We start from the raw sequence: 18239 nt of genomic DNA, 5'->3' as shown, positions 1-18239 counted from the left end.
TTGATTCAGCCCTTCCTATAGGCGCCTTCACAAAGGGCTAAATCCATCCTATGTCCCAGGGCTCTGAGCAAGCGCTATGGCACATAAACCATACTCTGAGTGACTCTCGAGTGATGCCCATCAAATGCGCGTCTGTTAAGAATGCATAAAAATCAGAGAACGTTTATTTTTCATAATCTGATTATTCTTTCAGCGTGAAATGCTGGAGTTTGCTAAGGCTCATGAGGTTATGAAGTTTTGTAGAAGCTGGGAAGTGTGAAGTTTCCACAAATGGCTCATTCTGCCCCTCTTCGTTTTTTCTTTTTTTTTTTTTTTACATACACATATTACAGAAAATTGTGCATTTAACAGTGATGACGCCCTAAATAACAGCACTGATGAAATCGAGAACACGGTACATATTGATGGGGTTTTTTTGAGAACATTGACAGAAGTGGCAATGCTGTATCGCGCTGTAGATGGTATCAGTTTGTGTCCCCGTGGAAGGTCTGGGGACGCCGCGCGACACACCGAAGCAGCAGATCCCGGACACTCCTGTCCACCGCGATGGGGCAATCGTTACGTCAATGGTGTCGGCTCTGATGAGCATTCCGTATTGTATTTTCTTTTTTCGTAGTTGACAGCCCGTATAACAACACCACATCTTGAGACGATCTTTTTTCTGACAAGAAGGGGGGGGGGAAGACAGACCTCTACGAGGAGACATCATCTTTCACCTGGAGGACCCCTGCAGCTGCGCTCCGGAGCGCGGGGAGCCGCGGAGGAGCCGGCAGTGCGCCTGCCGGGAAGGCAAGGGGCCGGGCGGGGCCGCCCAGCGCCGGGACACAGGCGGGACCCGGCTCCGCGCCCGCGGTGGCCCCAGGGGGAGGCGGGGGGGGGGGGTGGGGAGGCTCAGCGCCCCCCGCAGGCCGCACGAGGCTGCGCTCGCCGCGCCGCGCCCGCTCCCGCCCCGCTACGCCCCTCCGAGCCCTGCCGACGCTCCCGTCATCCCCCGCTACGCTGCGATTGGCGGAGCGCTCCCCCGACGGCATTGGTCAGGGCTGCCCCGCCGGTCACGGGTTGAGCGGCGGCGCTGACGACGCTGTTGCGTCTCAGCTCGCCGGTCTGCCATTGGCGCAGGGCGCTGTTATAAAGCTCCCCCGTGGAGACGCGCCCCTTTTCCTCCCCGGCGGCCCAAGGTGCTGTGTCCTTCAGCTGAAGCTAAGGCCGTCCCACCCCGGCGACTGGCACCGCGCCCCCACCATGGCCTCCGTCTCCGAGCTCGCCTGCATCTACTCCGCCCTCATCCTGCACGACGACGAGGTCACCGTCACGGTGAGTGCGGGCCCCGGCCCGGCCGGCACAAGATGGCGGCCAGCCGCGGCATGGCCGGCAGCGGGGCGGGAGGCGGCGGGGCCGGGCCGGGCCGGGCCGCGCTGGCTGCTGAGCGCCGCTCTCGTTGCAGGAGGACAAGATCAACGCGCTCATCAAGGCGGCCGGCGTGAACGTGGAGCCCTTCTGGCCGGGCCTCTTCGCGAAGGTGAGCGAGAGAGAGCGCCGGGCCGGGCCGGCGCGGGAGCCGTCAGCTGCCCGGAGCGGGGCTCCTCGGGGGGAGTGAGGGGAGGAGGAGGCCGGGGCGGCGGGCAGCCCGCGGGGACGTCCCGGCTCGCAACCGAACGGGCTCCCCGGTGGCGCTGCCTTGGGCGGCGGGTCCCTACGCCTTAAGCTGGGAAATGCGCCCTGTGGCCAACGTGAAGAGCGCGGGACTGCGGTGACGCCGCTGGTGGGAGTGAGGCGGCTGCTGGTCTGTCCTGCCGCCGTGTCGTCACCGCGCGCGTGGCGTGACCCCGCCGGTGCGCGGCACTGGAGCAGAGCTGCCCCGCACGCCCGGCGCTAACGCGGCGTCACTGCCGCTTGTTCTCCCCAGGCTCTCGCCAACATCGACATCGGCAGCCTGATCTGCAACGTCGGGGCGGGCGGTGGCGGTGCTCCCGCTGCAGCCGCTCCTGCCGCTGGCGCGGCGCCTGCGGGCGGTGCTGCCCCTGGTAAGTGGCCTCTGCGTCCAACGACGTCATCTTCAGGCGGCAGGAGCGCTGGGTTAAGGAGCTGCTGCTTGTCACCTTGGCTCTTCCTCTTGCAGTTTTCATGGGGTGTGTGCTTTGCACGTGGGTGTTGGAGAGCAGAACAGACCCTCAGCTTTAGAAGGGCTGGAATTGCGCTTTGAGTCAGTGCACGGGATTAGTGTTACCTCGGAATTAGGGCTGATTTTCCTCTGTATCCTCAGGATCTCCTCGTGATGGCTGGAGGGAGAGCGCCTGCTTTCTAAAGTTTTTTAGATTTGATAGGAATTAGTTTTGAAGGCACAAAACCGTGTTCCTAGTAGTGGAAACACCAGGCTCCTTGGGTTGTTAGCTTAGCTTGTTAGGATTGCTCACGTCCTGCTTCTTGATGTTGCAGGCGTTGTATGCAAAGTCTTTTGTGGCATAAGGTTTTTATGAGCTGATAAAATGGAAAAATCCTGACTCCTTTCTCCTTTTCTAGCTGAGGAGAAGAAAGAAGAGGAAAAGAAAGAAGAATCAGAGGAATCTGATGATGACATGGGCTTTGGTCTTTTTGACTAATTAGTTTTGTACCTGTCTAATAAAGAACACTTCATTGTACTTTTGTCTGTTACATGGATGCGTGTGAAGGGGAGTGGATGAAGGATCGGCCAGGTTACCTGCAGGTACCGAAACTGCCGTCATCGCACGGTAATCTAGGGTTTTACAGCTCTCCTTCTTGGTTCTTCATGTTCAGCGTAGGAACAGCCCAGTGACAGTTACGGCTTCCAGTTGCATTCATAGCCTATGGACAAAGGTGGAGATGTAATCGCGGTGAGCATGGGCTGTGGTAACGCCTCGGCAGGTACCGGACGTGGTCACGTTTAGCAGAAGTGCTACGACTCGGTACTGCAGCCAGGAGCTGCTTGTGCTGCAGCCTCTTGGTGAAGCTGCAGCATCTCTAGTTAACGCTTTAGCAACAGCGCAGCTTCCAGTACCAGGTAACTTAACCTGCTTGGGGCAGCCGAAGGCCAGAGCAGGGACTGTTTCACAGCGGAGGGCAGTTGCTGAGCTGAAAAGTGGGGAAAACGCTGCAATTCTCAGGTAAAGGCCCTTGGCGGCGTCTAAAGCTTGGATACTGTTTATTCACGAGTAGGTATTCAAAAGCAGATGGACTCTTGCAGTGCTAGGCACCAAGCTTAGGTTGTGTAAGGTGTGTAAATTTTTTGCCTTTCCAGAAAAAAGGAGCATCTCTGAAAACTGCTTTGGAGGGTGGGTGTGGAAGATTGTGTAACTTTACGTATGAAAAAGGAATAACTTAAAAAGGATGTATTTCTAAAATAACATTTGAAAGGGATGTTTTCCAGAGCAAACTGAGCAAGGTAAGGGCTGTCTTTCTAATGCGTGTTCTAAAATACTAAATGAAAATTATGCATTAGCAAGATGTTTACGTGTGTAAGAGGGACTCCAGAGTTGTGCAGGTGGGTTGTTCCACATCTAGACCCACAATGGATGTACCCTGCCCTGTCCCACCTTCCCCCAACACTGGGGCTCATTTCTTTTTTGAAAGATGCAGGCACCCGTGGAAGAATTTAGTCCATGCAACCCCCTGCTGCTGCTGAGAACGATGCTGTGCTTCCCAAACAATTCCTGCAAACCATGCAACCGCTCTGTTCCCCCACCCCTTTTTAAAGAAACCTTCCCCTTTAAAGGTCTGAAGGAGTTTTAAGGAGTGACACTGAGCACTTACAAGTAAGTCACTTACACAGCTGATAACACTGACTTGTTCCCTGTGCTCCACAGCTGGAGGAAAAACTGCTTTCTGTGAGACTACTTAAATCTTGGACATCCTCCCTGAACGCGCACTGTTGCTCCTTATGTCCCACATAAGTGAATTCTTCAAAGCTTGTGGATTAGGGTGAGGGGGGAAATCGTTTCTTCTGCAGTGCACGCACACATAAAATAACATAGCCAGAATTTCACTGGTAACACCTTTTTAATAGGTCAAAGTAACTGTACAGTTCATTATATTCTTCCTGAGAATAATTTATATCCCTCAACAGCAAAAAGGGAGTGTGGTTTTTATTTTAACAGAACAGATGGCATAACTGGAAAACCAAGGAAAATCTAATTACACTGCTCTACTGTAACTCCTCCCAGGCAAGATAGACAAAAGGATGGGTTAGTTAACTACAGTGGGTTTAAAATATTCAACATGGCTTTAATCTGTCTTTATAAATTATATAAAAATGGGGGACATGAATGGTTACAGAACTCCTCTAAATGCAGCTCTGAATTGCTCTGGTACAAAGCAGCATTTTTGCTTCCAAGGAAAACAACATTGCTACAAAAGAACTGGCACATTATTCTGGTGAAAAAGACGAGTTTTCAGTTGTGTTCTACAGCTAGTTCCAAACAAATGCTTCACACATTCACGTAAAAGTAAAAGGCAGGAAGATGAAGAGGGCTTTAGTTTTGTCTTGAAATGACTGAAGTCTTGAAAATATAGCTTTTTATTCTTTCTCTGTAAATTGTGATTAGCATATTGCGACGTAAGTGTTCTAATAAAAAAAATTCCAGTCTGGATAGTTCATATACTGTGGGCAAGAATTCTCAGCCCTGAGGTTTCCCCGAATTCTTCACTTCACAATATCTTTCTCCGATCTGCTGCTCGGACAGTTCTGGCTCTGAGACCGTAACCCTGTGGCAGCTTTAGGCTAAGCGTGTCCCATGCGATGGTATAAAACTGAAGTGCGCTCCGTAGCTGGGATTTCCCGAGGACTTTTGTACAAACTTCATCATGTGATAATGCCACTTCCTGAATCCCAGAGCAGCTTGGCTTTATGATAAAAACTTGGTTAAACTTTTCTAATGAGAGAGAACCAACAGCTGGCAGTCAGGTCTGCTGAAGCAAGAGGCGCTGGAAAGCCAGGACGACACTGGGTTAATCCTCGCTGCTGGTGGAAGGTGAAATAACATCCTTTCGCAAGCAGAATTCTTAGATTGACGAAACTCTTCCCTCAGTGCTTAGTGCGGTCTGGACTGACTGATCATTTTCAGTCTGGCTTGATCAATAACATCCAGCAAGTTTTTGGCATCCACAGCCAGAGCGTGAGCAGCCGTCAGCATTTGCTTTTTGTACTCCTGCTGCAGGCTGGTCATGACGTACTGCTGCGCCAGTTTCATCTTGTTAATGAGCTCGGCCAAGTCCGAGTTCAGCAGCTTCTGTGCCATCTCAATCTGCAACAAGAAGATTCAGTCAACCCTGGCAGTCATTGGAAGCATTGCACTCGTGACAGCGATACTACAGAGCAACGGCACTATCCACCCTCCCTCAACAGCCCCTGCTTGAGACTGGGGCTGTTCCTGCGGGCACCACGTGGAGCAGATGGCATTTCGGCACCTGCTGCTCTACGCTGTGTGGAGATCAAGGGCAGCCTTGTCCGCTGCTGAGCCGCCTGCTGTTACACGGCACCAAAACCCAAATCGCTAATAGCGGATTTTAACCCATATCTTAAGAGTTAACATGTTATGGGGTTCCAGGTCCCTATTATCATCGCTCTTTTTATTACTATTATTAAAGTAGCTCTAAAAAATACAACAGGTGAAGAAGCCAGATACAGGGTACTTAACAACCACAGAGCTAAGTCAGGATGATTCTCTCAGATGGCACTTAACCATTCTTTGGCTTTCTCATTATCACACTCATTCAAGGTTTTAGAGGAAAATGGTTTTACTCATGAACTTCACTAAAAGATCTCAGTCACTTCTCATCCAGAACCAAGTGACTACAGAATATTTTCTCATCAAAACCTTCCAGCTGCACTAAGCTACGCTCAATTACCTGTTCAATGACTTCGCGTGCAAGCTGTAGTTTAATGAAGGATTAAACTTGCGCTAAGAAGTTCCATGTAAGTGCTAACAGTTTGTTTATCAACTTCATACGTGCGCGCGTTGTATGCTTTTCAATTACATCCAGTGCGAGTGTCTTCACTTAAGTCAATACAGACCTATGTCCACACAGCAACTGGATTCTAATACAATTAATTTCATCAAGAATTGTAACCTGCGAGTTCATACTGCTTAGTGAGGGAAAACACGTCCAGAGAGCTGTCCTGGCTGGGGCTAACCTGAAACGTCACAGACTGAGCACCAGGTGAGGGGAGCTCTACGTACCTCTCTGTGGGTGCTTGCAGGAAGCACGGGGAGGGTCTCATCTACTGTTGCCAGTAAGGTTCTTAGTGCCAAACCAACCTCCTAAGAAAAAAAAATAATTAAGAAAATGAAGTTTAAAAACTTGGAATGAATGGGTGAGAGACTTGTACCCGGAGTGCAGGAAGCAACTGATACATTTAACCCCTCATCTGGCTAAGAAGGGAGTTTAGAACGTGGCTGAGGGACTTTGAAAACCCCACTTGCAATTCCATGTTTCACGATCAAAACAAAATGCCGAAGGGTTAATTAGAAAAAAAAGTTCTTTTGAAAAAAAGTGAACTGTAGAGAAGACAGTGCACAACTCGCTGCCCCTGGGTAAGCACAGGCGAGCTGGGGAAGGAAAGCGCTGTTTCCCACAATACTGTTAACAGTATGCAACGCTCCAGCCCTCCGACCACAGGTTACCCCCCTGCAAACACAAAAACCTTTTTTACTTCCAACTTTCCAGAAGGTTCCTCCCGCGCCACTTGAAGACCTCATTCAGGAGAGAACTAAACCACTGATTTTAGGAATTGCCTCCGTACCTTCACCATGGGTACGTACTCCTCCGGCGGAGCTGGCTGTATTTTACTGGACATTTCTATGACCGCTTTCACCAGCCCAGTCACGTTCTCGTAGACTTTGTCGTTGGAGCGATCCAGGTTGGCGGTGGGAGGAGGGCTGATTTCCTGCGGCTGAATCTGGAAGCAGAGGGGGGTTGTTTAACCTCCTGTCCCCAGCAGATGGGGCTCAGCAACTTCCCAACCTCCGCAGACCGCCGGGAAGGTCTCATATTGGCAACAGCCCCCCGCCCGGCCCCCCATCTTGGTCAGCACGCTCCCTCCCGGATCTGAAGGAAGTTTCCTTCAGTTCTTCTGACTGAACCTGATCTGTGAAATGACACTGGGGAATTTTTACCAGGATTTCCCTGAAGAGCTTCCAGTGGAACTCCCACTACAGAGAAGAAGATAATGTGAGGAACGAGGAGTGCAGAGTACTCGACACGTCTAAGTGGTTCACTACTGATGCACAAATTTCACTGCTAAAGCAACAGGTTATCAGGTCCCTCGTTCCAGAAAGTTGTTTTGTGCTCCAAAACAACATCAGAGTGCACAGTTAACATACCGATACGGTAAAGAGAGACTATTGCAGTACATCTTATTGTTTTGTTAGTGAAAATTCACAGCAGATTAACAAAAATGGTGTCACCAGTACAGGTGTGAAACACCGGCTGTTTTCATACAGTTTTTTTCCAGTAGATCAGAAAAACCCAATAGGTTAGAAATCCTGTAGTCCTTACTCAAGCAAAACTTCCATCGAGTCACATCTGTCTAGAGTTAAATCCAAGACAGACCGAAATAATCCTGGGTCAGAAAAGAAACAAACTTTGAAAACCTCCTCTGTAAGGTCCTTAGTATCTCTGCTCCTGAACTGTACAACTACAAGCATCCCAGTTCCCTGCAGCTCCTCACTCCTAGGGGATGCCCACGCAACCACTCAGTGGGAGCAGAAGGTTAAAATATTGCTCATTTCCTACTGGTCACACAGCGGCCGTCCACCCCGTTATCTGAGGTGGCTCATGGCATTTCAGCCCACCACACTGGGTTACTGCTGGTTCTTACAACTGGTCCTAGCTATAGAGGTGTTTCACCGGAAGCAGCTGAGATACTACCCCGACGAAACTATAAAATACTTGGCTGAAACTTTGGCTAAGGAAGGAGTGCAGGATTTAGTGCATGGTGATTCCATTTTGTTGCATTTCACTAAGTGAGTACTGAAAAATATGACAGATTCAATCTAGTGTATTGATCAGAAAATACCTTAGGAAAAAGAACATCGTAATTGCCTCCGTCACCAGTGAAAGGCTGTGATTGTAATTGGTTTCAGCAATCGAGAAGTTAAACAGTCATCTGGCAAAGTCACATGCAAAGACATTTTGGAATAGGGCACGTACACACACGCTCACGCACTGCTTACCCTCCATGGCTATGGTTGAGCAGAATGTGGGGGAAGGTTAAAGAAATTTACCAAAAGAAGGGAAAAAAGAAAAACAATATTAATAAAACTCAGCAGGAAAAAAACCAAACCAAAACCAAAACATGTGTAGCAATAAGAGACCAGTTAAAAAGCCTGCAACAAAAATGCATCCTCAACAGTATCGGCAGTCATCCATGTTAGCTCTTGGTCCATTTGTTACGGAAGCACCGTGTGCCGACGACCTGCTGTGCACCCGCGTAGGAAGTGGAAGTATTTGCCATGCACCCATGCTTACTTTTTACTGAACACATGGGGAAGAGATCATGCAAAGCTTGACAGGAGCAAGCCAGTCTGGCGAGCAGCAAAGTGGTGAATGGAGCAGAGGGCCTCTGCAGTGGTGGGGAACAACATGTCCTCTGCAACCCCGGTCCCTTTACACAAACAATCCAGTGCTCGTTAGATGTAAGAAAACGTTGCATTCATCCTTCTGAAACTTTTTTTTTCTTTAGAAAAGTCACAATAGGAAATACATGGTCATCTATCTGTGCAGCTCCTGTTCGTGATGACTAATCACAGTTGTGGTTAAGAGCTACCAAGAACCCATTCGAGATGGATTATACCCGACCCACTTAATTCCTACAGCCAGGCCCCAACATTTCAAGAGTATGCACATCTGCGTTTCTTAACACTCAATGTTTTTTCTTGTTTATACCCAACATCAACACAACTGCTCTGCAGACTATGGAGTCAGGCGTTTCCGTGTGTGGACTGGCTGAATTTGCCTCAGTAAGTAACAGAAAACCATGGATTTCCTGGTGCATGCCCTAAAGGCTCCCAAGGGCAAGGAGTTCAAATCCTCGTATTTTCATTTGTATTCTGCGGAAAAGGGAGACTGAAATGGGAGTCTGAAATGAACCCCAGAATCACCTTCAGTTTAGGACTGCAGATACTAAAAAAGCTATACGCTATCAAAAAATAACAGGCTGTTTTTTCTTGAAGAGGCATAAAACAAACCAATTCCAAGAAACTCTTGACAGAAAAAATCAGCCCTTCTTTTCTACTGAAGAAACTATTTAGTACATGAATCTTGTTCACTTGTTATTACTGATGACTTTGGCTGCTCAGGTTTGTTTGTTGTCAAAAGGATGTATTTCAGAAAACATTTTTCGTGTTCCAGTAGCAGCATTCAGAAAGGAAATTTTAGAGAAGCCAAGTTTAGTAACACATCTGTTACTGCTTTTTGACATTTTCTGAGGCTTGGCAGCTTGAAAAGCACTGGCATCAGTTTATAATAGATAATCCTGCTCAAATTCGCCACTGCTGTCTATTTACTCTGGTTCTTAAATATTCCGACAACCTCAGAACAAGAGAGCAAGAGTGAGACAGGCAGGCAGTGGCTGAGATCGATTTGTGCTAAACGTATTGCTTTGATGGCAAGTTTTGAATTTCATGGCCAGATGAACTGGATTTTTTCTGTATTTTCTTAAACCACCTAAAAGAAGTGTCTACCGCAACATGGATTCCTGTTCTTTACTCCAGGCTTGGCAGGGCTTAGATTAGCCAGAGGTTCTCCTTCCGTGAGGAGCTGTACTGTCAGCACTAGTTGTTGTATTACAGCAGGGACTGCCCCGGTGTATTTGCAGAAGCCTGTGCTCCAACGCAGACTCCATCCTTCTCCGCTCGGGAAATAGCTGGAGCACAAATACATCACCTCCCTGGGTGCTACTGACGGCATCAACTGACAGAATGGGAGCAGCAGCAGGAGTGATCCTGCTTTAGAGCTCTGGTCAGTCATACTGCCATCAGACCAACAGTCTTTGTGGAGGGGTATTTGTCTAGCTGCAAAGGCTGTGAAATAATAAAACGGCGATGTGTATGGATCAGCTGCATTTCTGTTAGAGTATTACTGACAGAATTCCCAACCACTATTATAACTAGCTGCTGGAAACCGCTAGCATCAGAAATAACTCCACTGGTTCCCCTGGGGAGGCCCTGAGGTCACTCAAGCTTCTGTTTCCCCAAGATTAGAAAGGTAAAGGTGTCCCAAAGGCAGGGAACACCACCTTGAGGCACAATTTTAAGTGACTGACATACTAAGGAGCAGTTCCATTGACACCAACTGCAGCAGGGGACAGGACGCTGTGTTTCACAGCACCCTGCAGCATCTCTCTGCTAGAAAACTGTAAAGTTTCATTTTTGGCTTTATTGCCTATTTACTGGAGATGAAACAACACATTAGAAAGTACCTCAATCACAGGTCAGACAGCCCATTTCCCCTCTTCCCTTGTTCCCCAGAGCTAGTAAGGTTTAGGAGCCTTGGTGCTGCAGCAAGAGCTTTTTGGAGCCTCGCAATTCAGACATGTCTCACTTCTCTGTGACCGAGGACAGGAGACTTTGGTACTACCCGAGTAACCGGGAACGCTGGGTGTGCTCATTCCTGCTTAACAGAACTGCTGAGCAGGGAGGCTGGGTCCATACGGGAGGTCTCATATGCTCTTCAAACTAGAAATAAGCTCACCTGGGAAAGGTTCGAGGTGAGGAACATGCTGAATCACAGTAATGGAGGATATGAGCCTACCCGTTAACTCCCCACTTCCCTGGAGAGCTGCCAGCGCATGTTTGCCCCATGACAACATTTACTTGGGAAGTCTAGTAGCTTTTGCTTTCCCCGCTCTCTACTTCACTAACAGCAAACTATCTCAGAGTGGTAATGTTTAGTTTTCTGAATCGTATTTCATGTGACACTGAGCAATGTACCTTCACGCCTTCGTTATAGCTGTCCACAGGGCTGTTCAGGCTGGCAAGGCTGCCCAAATGGCTGGGGGCTCCAGGGCGGGGGGGTTTCTTTGGCGGAGCTGCGTGATCTGGTTAACAAAACAATTTGCATTTTAGAGGACCAACGTATCACGGGTACCTACATGGTTTTGGTCTGTCAACACTACAAAGACTACACAAAGACTACACGTGCTTTATTGTACTAGCAGAGGAGATGTACATCTTTACATGTCTTACAGTAAATCCATTGTTTGTAGGAGCTACACTTTACTCTGTATTTCTACTGAAGCAAATGCAGACAGAAGAGGTTGTGGAATTCATCAAGAATTCCTGCAATTACGAGAACATGGCTGTTTTAGTAAGATACTTCGAAAATCCCTTTGTGGGGCAACTGCTACTCATCTCAGTACACCTACCCCAGACCCGAGAGGTACTCACCCCTTCGTACCACAGCTGAGTGCCACACATGCTGCGTATGTTGGGGAAAATCGGACTTCTTCATGGCAGAAACCCTGGGTTTGATTCACTTTGAGACTGAGAAACCTAAATTTAGGTGTCTACTTTGTTTTACATGTCTGAACTCCACATACGGTGAAGTCCTATACAGTGACTCAGCTTCCTCTAGACACTTCCTGCCCATTGATGAAACACTTTCTTGGCTTTGCTGACTACATCTCTGGGGACTGCACGGGGAATTTAAACACACAGTGCACCGAAACATCTATGTGTAGTTATCTGGAACTGAATCCACCCTTGTATGAAAATACTGGCATAAATCTTTGTTCACTACTGCTGCTAGAAGACTTGTAATCAAGGATCCAAGATGACACTTTATGAATTTACTGCTTACCTGGTTTACCCACAGGCTGATAAATGTGCTGGTTACCAGCCTATAAAATAAAAGATACATTTAGACTAGTTATTACAGTGCTCACAACTTTCATCAGCACAATCTCAAACATTGAAAGTAGCCAATTCTCAGCACATTTCCCAAAAGTTAAAAATACATCCCTATTCACCATCACTAGCTAAGCTCCTAACTACAGGTATATTATTTATACAGCAAGAAAATAATTTTCCTTTATTTTGTATCGCTCACAACAGCCCCGGCCTCTACATTACAGTTTATCCTTCATTATTGATAAAATATGGTGGTATATTCACAATAATTTTTAGTCTGTATTCAGAGAGCAAACTGTAGAAGTCATGGTGGTGAAGAAGAAATGGCAGTGCAACAATTAGAAGACAAAGGTATTTCTGCGCTGCTGAATGGTTTCCGTAATGGCAACAGATTTCTAAGCTGGTTTCCTTTCTGGTTTTGCTGGAAAGCTGTTAGTCAAGGTCAATTTGCTTATTTGTCTGGGAGTATTTAATAACAGATTGAAGTGACTTTCCTTAGTAATTATATTTATACAACCTTCATGCCAACCTCAGTTGCTGAGGCGAGCAGCTCTGGTGCCGGCACGATGGGCAGGGGAGCACTCCGGTGTGGTGCACAGCGGGGTTCCTGAACTGGGGGAACCTCAGGGGAGTGGAGGGACCCGCCAGGAGCCTGCAGCTCACACCACAGCAGCTGAAGAGACCTGCGCAGGGCCAGGAGCAACCACAGCCAAGCCCCCCCACCTATAAAAGAAACTGCTAAGGGAGCATTAGCAAGCGGGGTGGGCAAACAGGGCGTGGCACTGCAGGGCACTGTAACTCTGCCTGCTCGACCAGGGAGCAATGGTCTCCACCCGGCAGAAGGCCATGGCCTCTCTAAACTCTTCACCCGCCACGACTGACGCAGCGTCCCAGGCAGAGCTCCGGTGGGAACACGCTGCCAGCCAGGTGTCAGGCTGTGGGGTGTGCCCCGCTCTTACACCAGTACCGGACGGCAGCAGTGAGCACAGCTGTGGGAGGTGCGACCAGGCAGAGGAACTCCTCTGCTCGGTGACAGAGCTCGGGAGGAGGTGAGTAGGTTGGGGAGTATCAGGGAGTCTGAGAGAGACAGACACTACTGGAACCAGACCCTGCCATCCCGGGGACAGAGCTGCCAGGCAGACAGGAAGCATGATACGGAGTACTCCCTATCCTCTCTCCACCTGGCAGAATGCCGTGACTTAAGGGACAGGGGGCAATGGGGACAAGTTCCTGCCCAGCGCAGCAGGCGCGTCTCCTCTGTGTCACTCCCCCACCTTCCCAGGTGCCCTTGTGGAATAGGTACGAGGCTCTGCACGTGGAACCAAACAGTGACACGGATGACGGTTCATCTAGATTGGAGATGTTGCCAAGGCTAAATTGGCCTACACCCTGCACCAAAACCACTTCCATAAAGAAAAAAAGATGGGGCATTGTCATGGGAGACTCCCTTCTGCAGGGAACAGAAGGCCCAATACACCGACCGGACCCACTTCTTCGGGAAGTCTGCTGCCTCCCTGGGGCCTGGGTTAAAGATGTGACGAGAAAACATCCTACCCTGGTACAGCCCTCAGATCCATTATTGAGTTTTCATGTAGGCAGCGATGAAGTTGCAACAAGAAGTCCAAGGGCGTCCCAAGGGCCTTGGGACGACTGGTTAAGGGATCAGGAGCACAAGTAGTGTTCTCCTCTATCGTTCCAGTTGCAGGGAAGGATGAGGGAAGAAACAGGAAGACCCAGCAGATCAATACCTGGCTCTGAGCCTGGTGTCACCGCCAGAATTTTGGGTTTTTTGATCATGGGTTGGTCTACACAACACCAGACCTGCTGGCGACAGATGGGGTACACCTGTCTCAAAGGGGGAAAAGGGTCTTTGTGCAGGAGTTAGCAGGGCTCATGGGAAGAGCTTTAAAAGATTTGAAGGGGGAAGGGATAAACCCAGGCTTGCTAGAGATAAGCCTGGGGGTGGCATGACAATGTTTGAGGGTCAGTGTGCTAGCGAGGTCCTTCAGTCTGCTCCACGATGTGCTGAGCGCATTGGGGCACATTTGAAATGTTCTTATACTAATGCGCGCGGCATGAGGAATAAACAAGAGGAGCTGGAAGCTTTGGCCCAGTCCCAGAGCTACATCATTGGCACAAGCAAAACCTGATGGGATGAGTCCTGTGACTGGTGTTCCATGATGGATGGTTCTCGGCTCTTCAGGAGGGATAGGCCAGGCAGGCGAGGCGGGGGGGTGGCGGCACTGTATGTAAGGGAGGGGTTGGCTTCTATGGCGCTTACAGTTAGCAACGACACGCTTGAGAGCCTCTGGGTAAGGGTGAAGGGGAAAGCAGATAAAGCAGATGTTGTTGTGGGAGTCCTCCCAGCCAGCCAGGATGATGACACCGATGAATTATTCTACAAGGAATTAAGGGATATCTCTAGATCAACTGCTTTTGTCGTTATGGGCGATTTTAGCTTCCCAGACGTCAACTGGGAATATCATACAGTGGACACAAACAGGTCCAGGGTATTTCTGAAGCATGTTGAAGATAACTTCTTGGTGCAGGTACTAAGGGAGCCGACTAGGAAAGGTGCCCTCCTAGATTTGTTGTTTGTAAACAGAGAGGGACTCGTGGGCAAAGTGGTGATTGGTGGCTGTCTCTGTCACAGGTACCATGAAGTGGCTCCAGTTTCAAATTGCTGGCAATAGGAGAAAAACTGCCAGCAAAACTTCAACCCTGGATATGGGGAGAGCAGCCTTCGGGCTGCTGAAGGAGCTAGTTAGTAAAGTCTGCTGGGAATCTGCTTTTGCAGGTATTGGGGTCCATGAATACTGGTCACTTTTTAAGAACCGCCTCTTAAGAGCACAGGAGCAGGCAATTCCAAATCGTCGGAAGTCAAGCAAGTAGGGCAGAAGGCCGGCTTGGCTGAGCAGAGACACTCTTCTAGAACTTCGGTGGACACTGGAAGCAAGGTCTGGCAACACAGAAAGACTACAGAGATGCTGTTCGCCACTGCAGGGAGAAAATTCATGCAGCCAAAGCTTGATTAGAGTTCAAGCTGGCCAGCACTGTGAAAGACAACAAAAAGGGCTTTTTAAAATTTTTCAATATTTTAACAGCAAAAGGAGGATCAGCGATAACATTGGTCCATTGCTTGATGAGGTCGGTCACCTCACAAATAGGGACATAGACAAAGCAGAGATGTTTAATGCCTCCTTCGCCTCTGTCTTCAGCACTGATGATGGGCCCTGGGACCCCTGGAGACCTGTGTTGGAAGACGGTGACTGGGGGGATGATAAACTCCCAGCCGGCTCTGAACTTGTCCAAGACTTGCTGCTCCAGCTGGATGAAGGTAAGTCTATGGGGACCAATGGGATTCATCCCAGGGTACTGAAAGAGCTGGCCAATGTTATCGTGGGACCGACCTCTCTTATTTTTCAACAGTCTTGGGAGTCTGGAGAGGTCCCAGTTGACTGGAAGCTGGCAAATGTCCCTATTTTCAAGAAGAGTAAAAAGGAAGCCTGGGGTAATTACAGGCCTGTCAGTCTCACTTCAGTGCCTGGTAAAATTACGGACAAGGTTATTCTGGGAGCTACTGAAAAACACTTGAGACACAACGCAGTCATTGGCCATAGCCAGCACAGGTTCACAAGGGGAAAGTCCTGCTTAACCAACTTAATTTCCTTTTATGACAAAGTCACCCATCTAGTTGACCAAGGGAAGCCAGTAGATGTGGTGGTTTGGGATTTTAGCAAAGCTTTTGATACTCTCTCTCACAGTATCCTTCTGGACAAAGTGTCCAGCACACAACTAGACAAGTCCATAATATGTTGGGTGAGCAATTGGCTGACAGGTCAGGTTCAAAGAGTTTTAGTAAACACGGTGACATCAGGCTGGTGGCCAGTCACCAGTGGGGTACCCCACGGCTCAATTTTAGGGCCAATGCTCTTCAATGTTTTTATAAATGATCTGGGTGCAGGAACTGAACATACATTAAGTTTGCCAATGATACTAAACTAGGAGGAGCTGTGGACTCCCTCAAGGGAAGAGATACCTTACAGAGAGATCTGGATAGACTAGAGAGCTGGGCAATCACCAACCATATGAAATACAACAAAAGCAAGTACCAGATTCTCCACCTGGGACGGGGTAATCCTGGTTACGCATAAAAAGTGGGGGACGAGAGGCTGGAGAGCAGCCCCGCAGAAAGAGATCTGGGTGTTGGGGTTGATGGCAAGTTGAATATGAGTCAACAGTGTGCCCTGGCAGCCAAAAGGGCCAACCGTGCCCTGGGGTGCATCAAGCACAGTGTAGCTAGCCGGTCGAGGGAGGTGATCGTCCACCTTCCTCAAGGCAGGCAGTGGAGGGGGAGGTGCTGATCTCCTCTCTCTGGTGACCAGCGATAGGACACGAGGAAATGGAATGAAGCTGCATCAGGGGAAGTTCAGACTGGACATTAGGAAAAGGTTCTTCATGGAGAGGGTGGTCAGTCACTGAACAGGCTCCCCAGGGAAGTGGTCACGGCACCAAGCCTGTCAGAGTTTCAAGGAGTGTCTGGAGGACGCTTTTAGTCATATGGTTTAGTTTTAGGTAGTCCTGCGAGGAGCAGGGAGTTGGACTCGATGATCCTTACGGGTCCCTTCCAACTTGAGATATTCTACCATTCTGTGAAACATGAAAATCTGTTTGGTCACAACCAAATTAATACTTTACACAAAACTTGCAGTTGTCGTGTCATAAAAAGCATTACAATCACAACAGAGTCACATTTTATGCAACCTTATCTGTATAAAGTAGTGTCCATTGCAAAGTAAAACACTGAAGGCAGTTAGAATTTAATAGGTCTAGTACTGAAGCATCTCAAAAAGGCATTTATTTATAAAATAAAGACCCTTTTCTGCAAAGTCAGAATACTTCTTTGCATCAGACCTAACAAAGCTGCTTTTTCAACATTTTGAAGATGACATGCAGACTGCTTACGATTCACTTTTAATGGTATGAAAACACAGTATTTGCTTTAATTCACTTTCAGCTCTGAATAATGCTATCGTAAATCACCATCTAAGAATGTTACTTCATTAACTTTCTTTTCTGACCTTTTAAGCAACTGTTTTTTAACGTCTCGCATTCTCTATTTTCAGAAACACACCCAGGTAACAGGGACAATAGCAGTACACTTACTATTCCCTAGCTTCTAACTCCACTGTCACCTCACTTCTGTGCTAGATGAATGTGAGGATACCAAGCAACTTGCCCAACAGCACGCAGAAAGTCTGCACGAGATCGTCTGAACTGAACTGAGAAGCTCATGCCTTGACAACTGACTCATCCTTCCATTAACAAACCAGAGGGATACTCACGGTTGTAGTTCAGCATTTATTCAAAGCTTCAGCCTAGCATTTTTAGAAATTCATGTTATAGTTTTAAAATTACAGACAGATCTGACAATGGCTCCTGTGGCTAAAGTTGCCTAGCACTTCATGAGGCCTGCTTTCAGCTGCTCCAAACTTTGCCAAATTTTAACTGCATGAACTGAAAATTCTCACACTAACTCTCTACTTCAAGCTAATTTCTATCAGTTTACTATGGAAAACTGTGGCAAGAAGCACAACTTTCAGAAAGTAAAGGCGCATAAAAATGATTGCGTAAGGAGAAATCGGAAGTTCTTACAATTTTCATAGATGATATTCTATCAACTTAATGCTTTAGAGCAGAAATGTGATGGCTAGAAATAAAGAAGCATGTTCACCCTGCCTACTTCAAGTCTGTAACTACAGACTTGGGGTGTGTATGTGTGTGTGTAAAAAAAAGCAAACTTCACTTTCAGGAACCAGGAGTAGAAATCAAAGATCCAAAGCCCTGAAACTCTTCTGCTGTCACCACATACCTCTGAAACCCACTGGCCGATCACCTCACACGCTGTCCTACAGCTGCCCCCTATAGCTAGAAAAACCATCTGCCTTCTGCCAGTGCCATCAGTCATGTCATTAACTTTGATTTGTGTTGCTAAACCTGAATATTTCAAATCTGATAACCCTGGGGCGGGAGAAGGCAGGGGGAAGACAGGAAGGAAAGTAAAATTCCACTAAATCAATTCTTGCATTTTTACTTTCAGAAAATTGCATATTAAAAATACATGTCAAAAGAATGTGCACAGAGTTATACAGCCACGTGCTCATCAGTTAGGAACTACTAAATGCGTGTGATAACTGTTCATTCATAATGTCCTATCCAAGAACAGGATCATATATTACTTCTTCTCCCTCCCAGTATCCCTGAACTGCATAGGTGCTGCTGCTCTGAGCAGGAATCAGAGCTGCTGTGCTTTTTGCTCTACACCCTTCCAAGTGCCACAACAACTAATCAAACAAAATGTCACTTTGTGGGGCA

The 18239-nt window shown here is 48.0% G+C and overlaps 2 protein-coding genes across 27 annotated transcripts in view; one reads left to right on the top strand and one right to left on the bottom strand.

The window, feature by feature from the left end:
* The first annotated feature begins 1102 nt into the window (after nucleotides 1–1102).
* Nucleotides 1103–2639, top strand: RPLP1 (ribosomal protein lateral stalk subunit P1). Its single transcript, XM_059815545.1, has 4 exons — nucleotides 1103–1314; nucleotides 1445–1519; nucleotides 1907–2024; nucleotides 2521–2639. The coding sequence occupies exons 1-4, from the start codon at nucleotides 1243–1245 to the stop codon at nucleotides 2598–2600; spliced, it is 345 nt and encodes a 114-aa protein (XP_059671528.1). The 5' UTR covers nucleotides 1103–1242; the 3' UTR covers nucleotides 2601–2639.
* A 1367-nt stretch (nucleotides 2640–4006) lies between these two features.
* The window catches only part of PTK2 (protein tyrosine kinase 2), a 181259-nt gene continuing 167026 nt past the window's right edge, over nucleotides 4007–18239 (bottom strand). For 13 of the 26 annotated variants that reach the window (XM_059835977.1, XM_059836002.1, XM_059836004.1 and 10 more), the window contains 6 exons: nucleotides 11815–11854; nucleotides 10947–11053; nucleotides 8190–8198; nucleotides 6758–6913; nucleotides 6195–6275; nucleotides 4007–5258 (listed from right to left, as the gene is read on the bottom strand). In XM_059835977.1, the coding sequence (XP_059691960.1) occupies nucleotides 5046–5258; nucleotides 6195–6275; nucleotides 6758–6913; nucleotides 8190–8198; nucleotides 10947–11053; nucleotides 11815–11854 (606 nt within the window). In that variant the 3' untranslated portion in view covers nucleotides 4007–5045. The remainder of the gene's footprint in view (nucleotides 5259–6194; nucleotides 6276–6757; nucleotides 6914–8189; nucleotides 8199–10946; nucleotides 11054–11814; nucleotides 11855–18239) is intronic. The other 13 variants (XM_059836000.1, XM_059836001.1, XM_059836003.1 and 10 more) reach the window with 2 other exon arrangements.

The sequence above is a fragment of the Gavia stellata genome, chromosome 3, assembly GCF_030936135.1.
Source record: "Gavia stellata isolate bGavSte3 chromosome 3, bGavSte3.hap2, whole genome shotgun sequence".
Lineage (NCBI taxonomy): Eukaryota > Metazoa > Chordata > Aves > Gaviiformes > Gaviidae > Gavia > Gavia stellata.
This window is presented reverse-complemented; position numbering and strand designations above follow the sequence as displayed.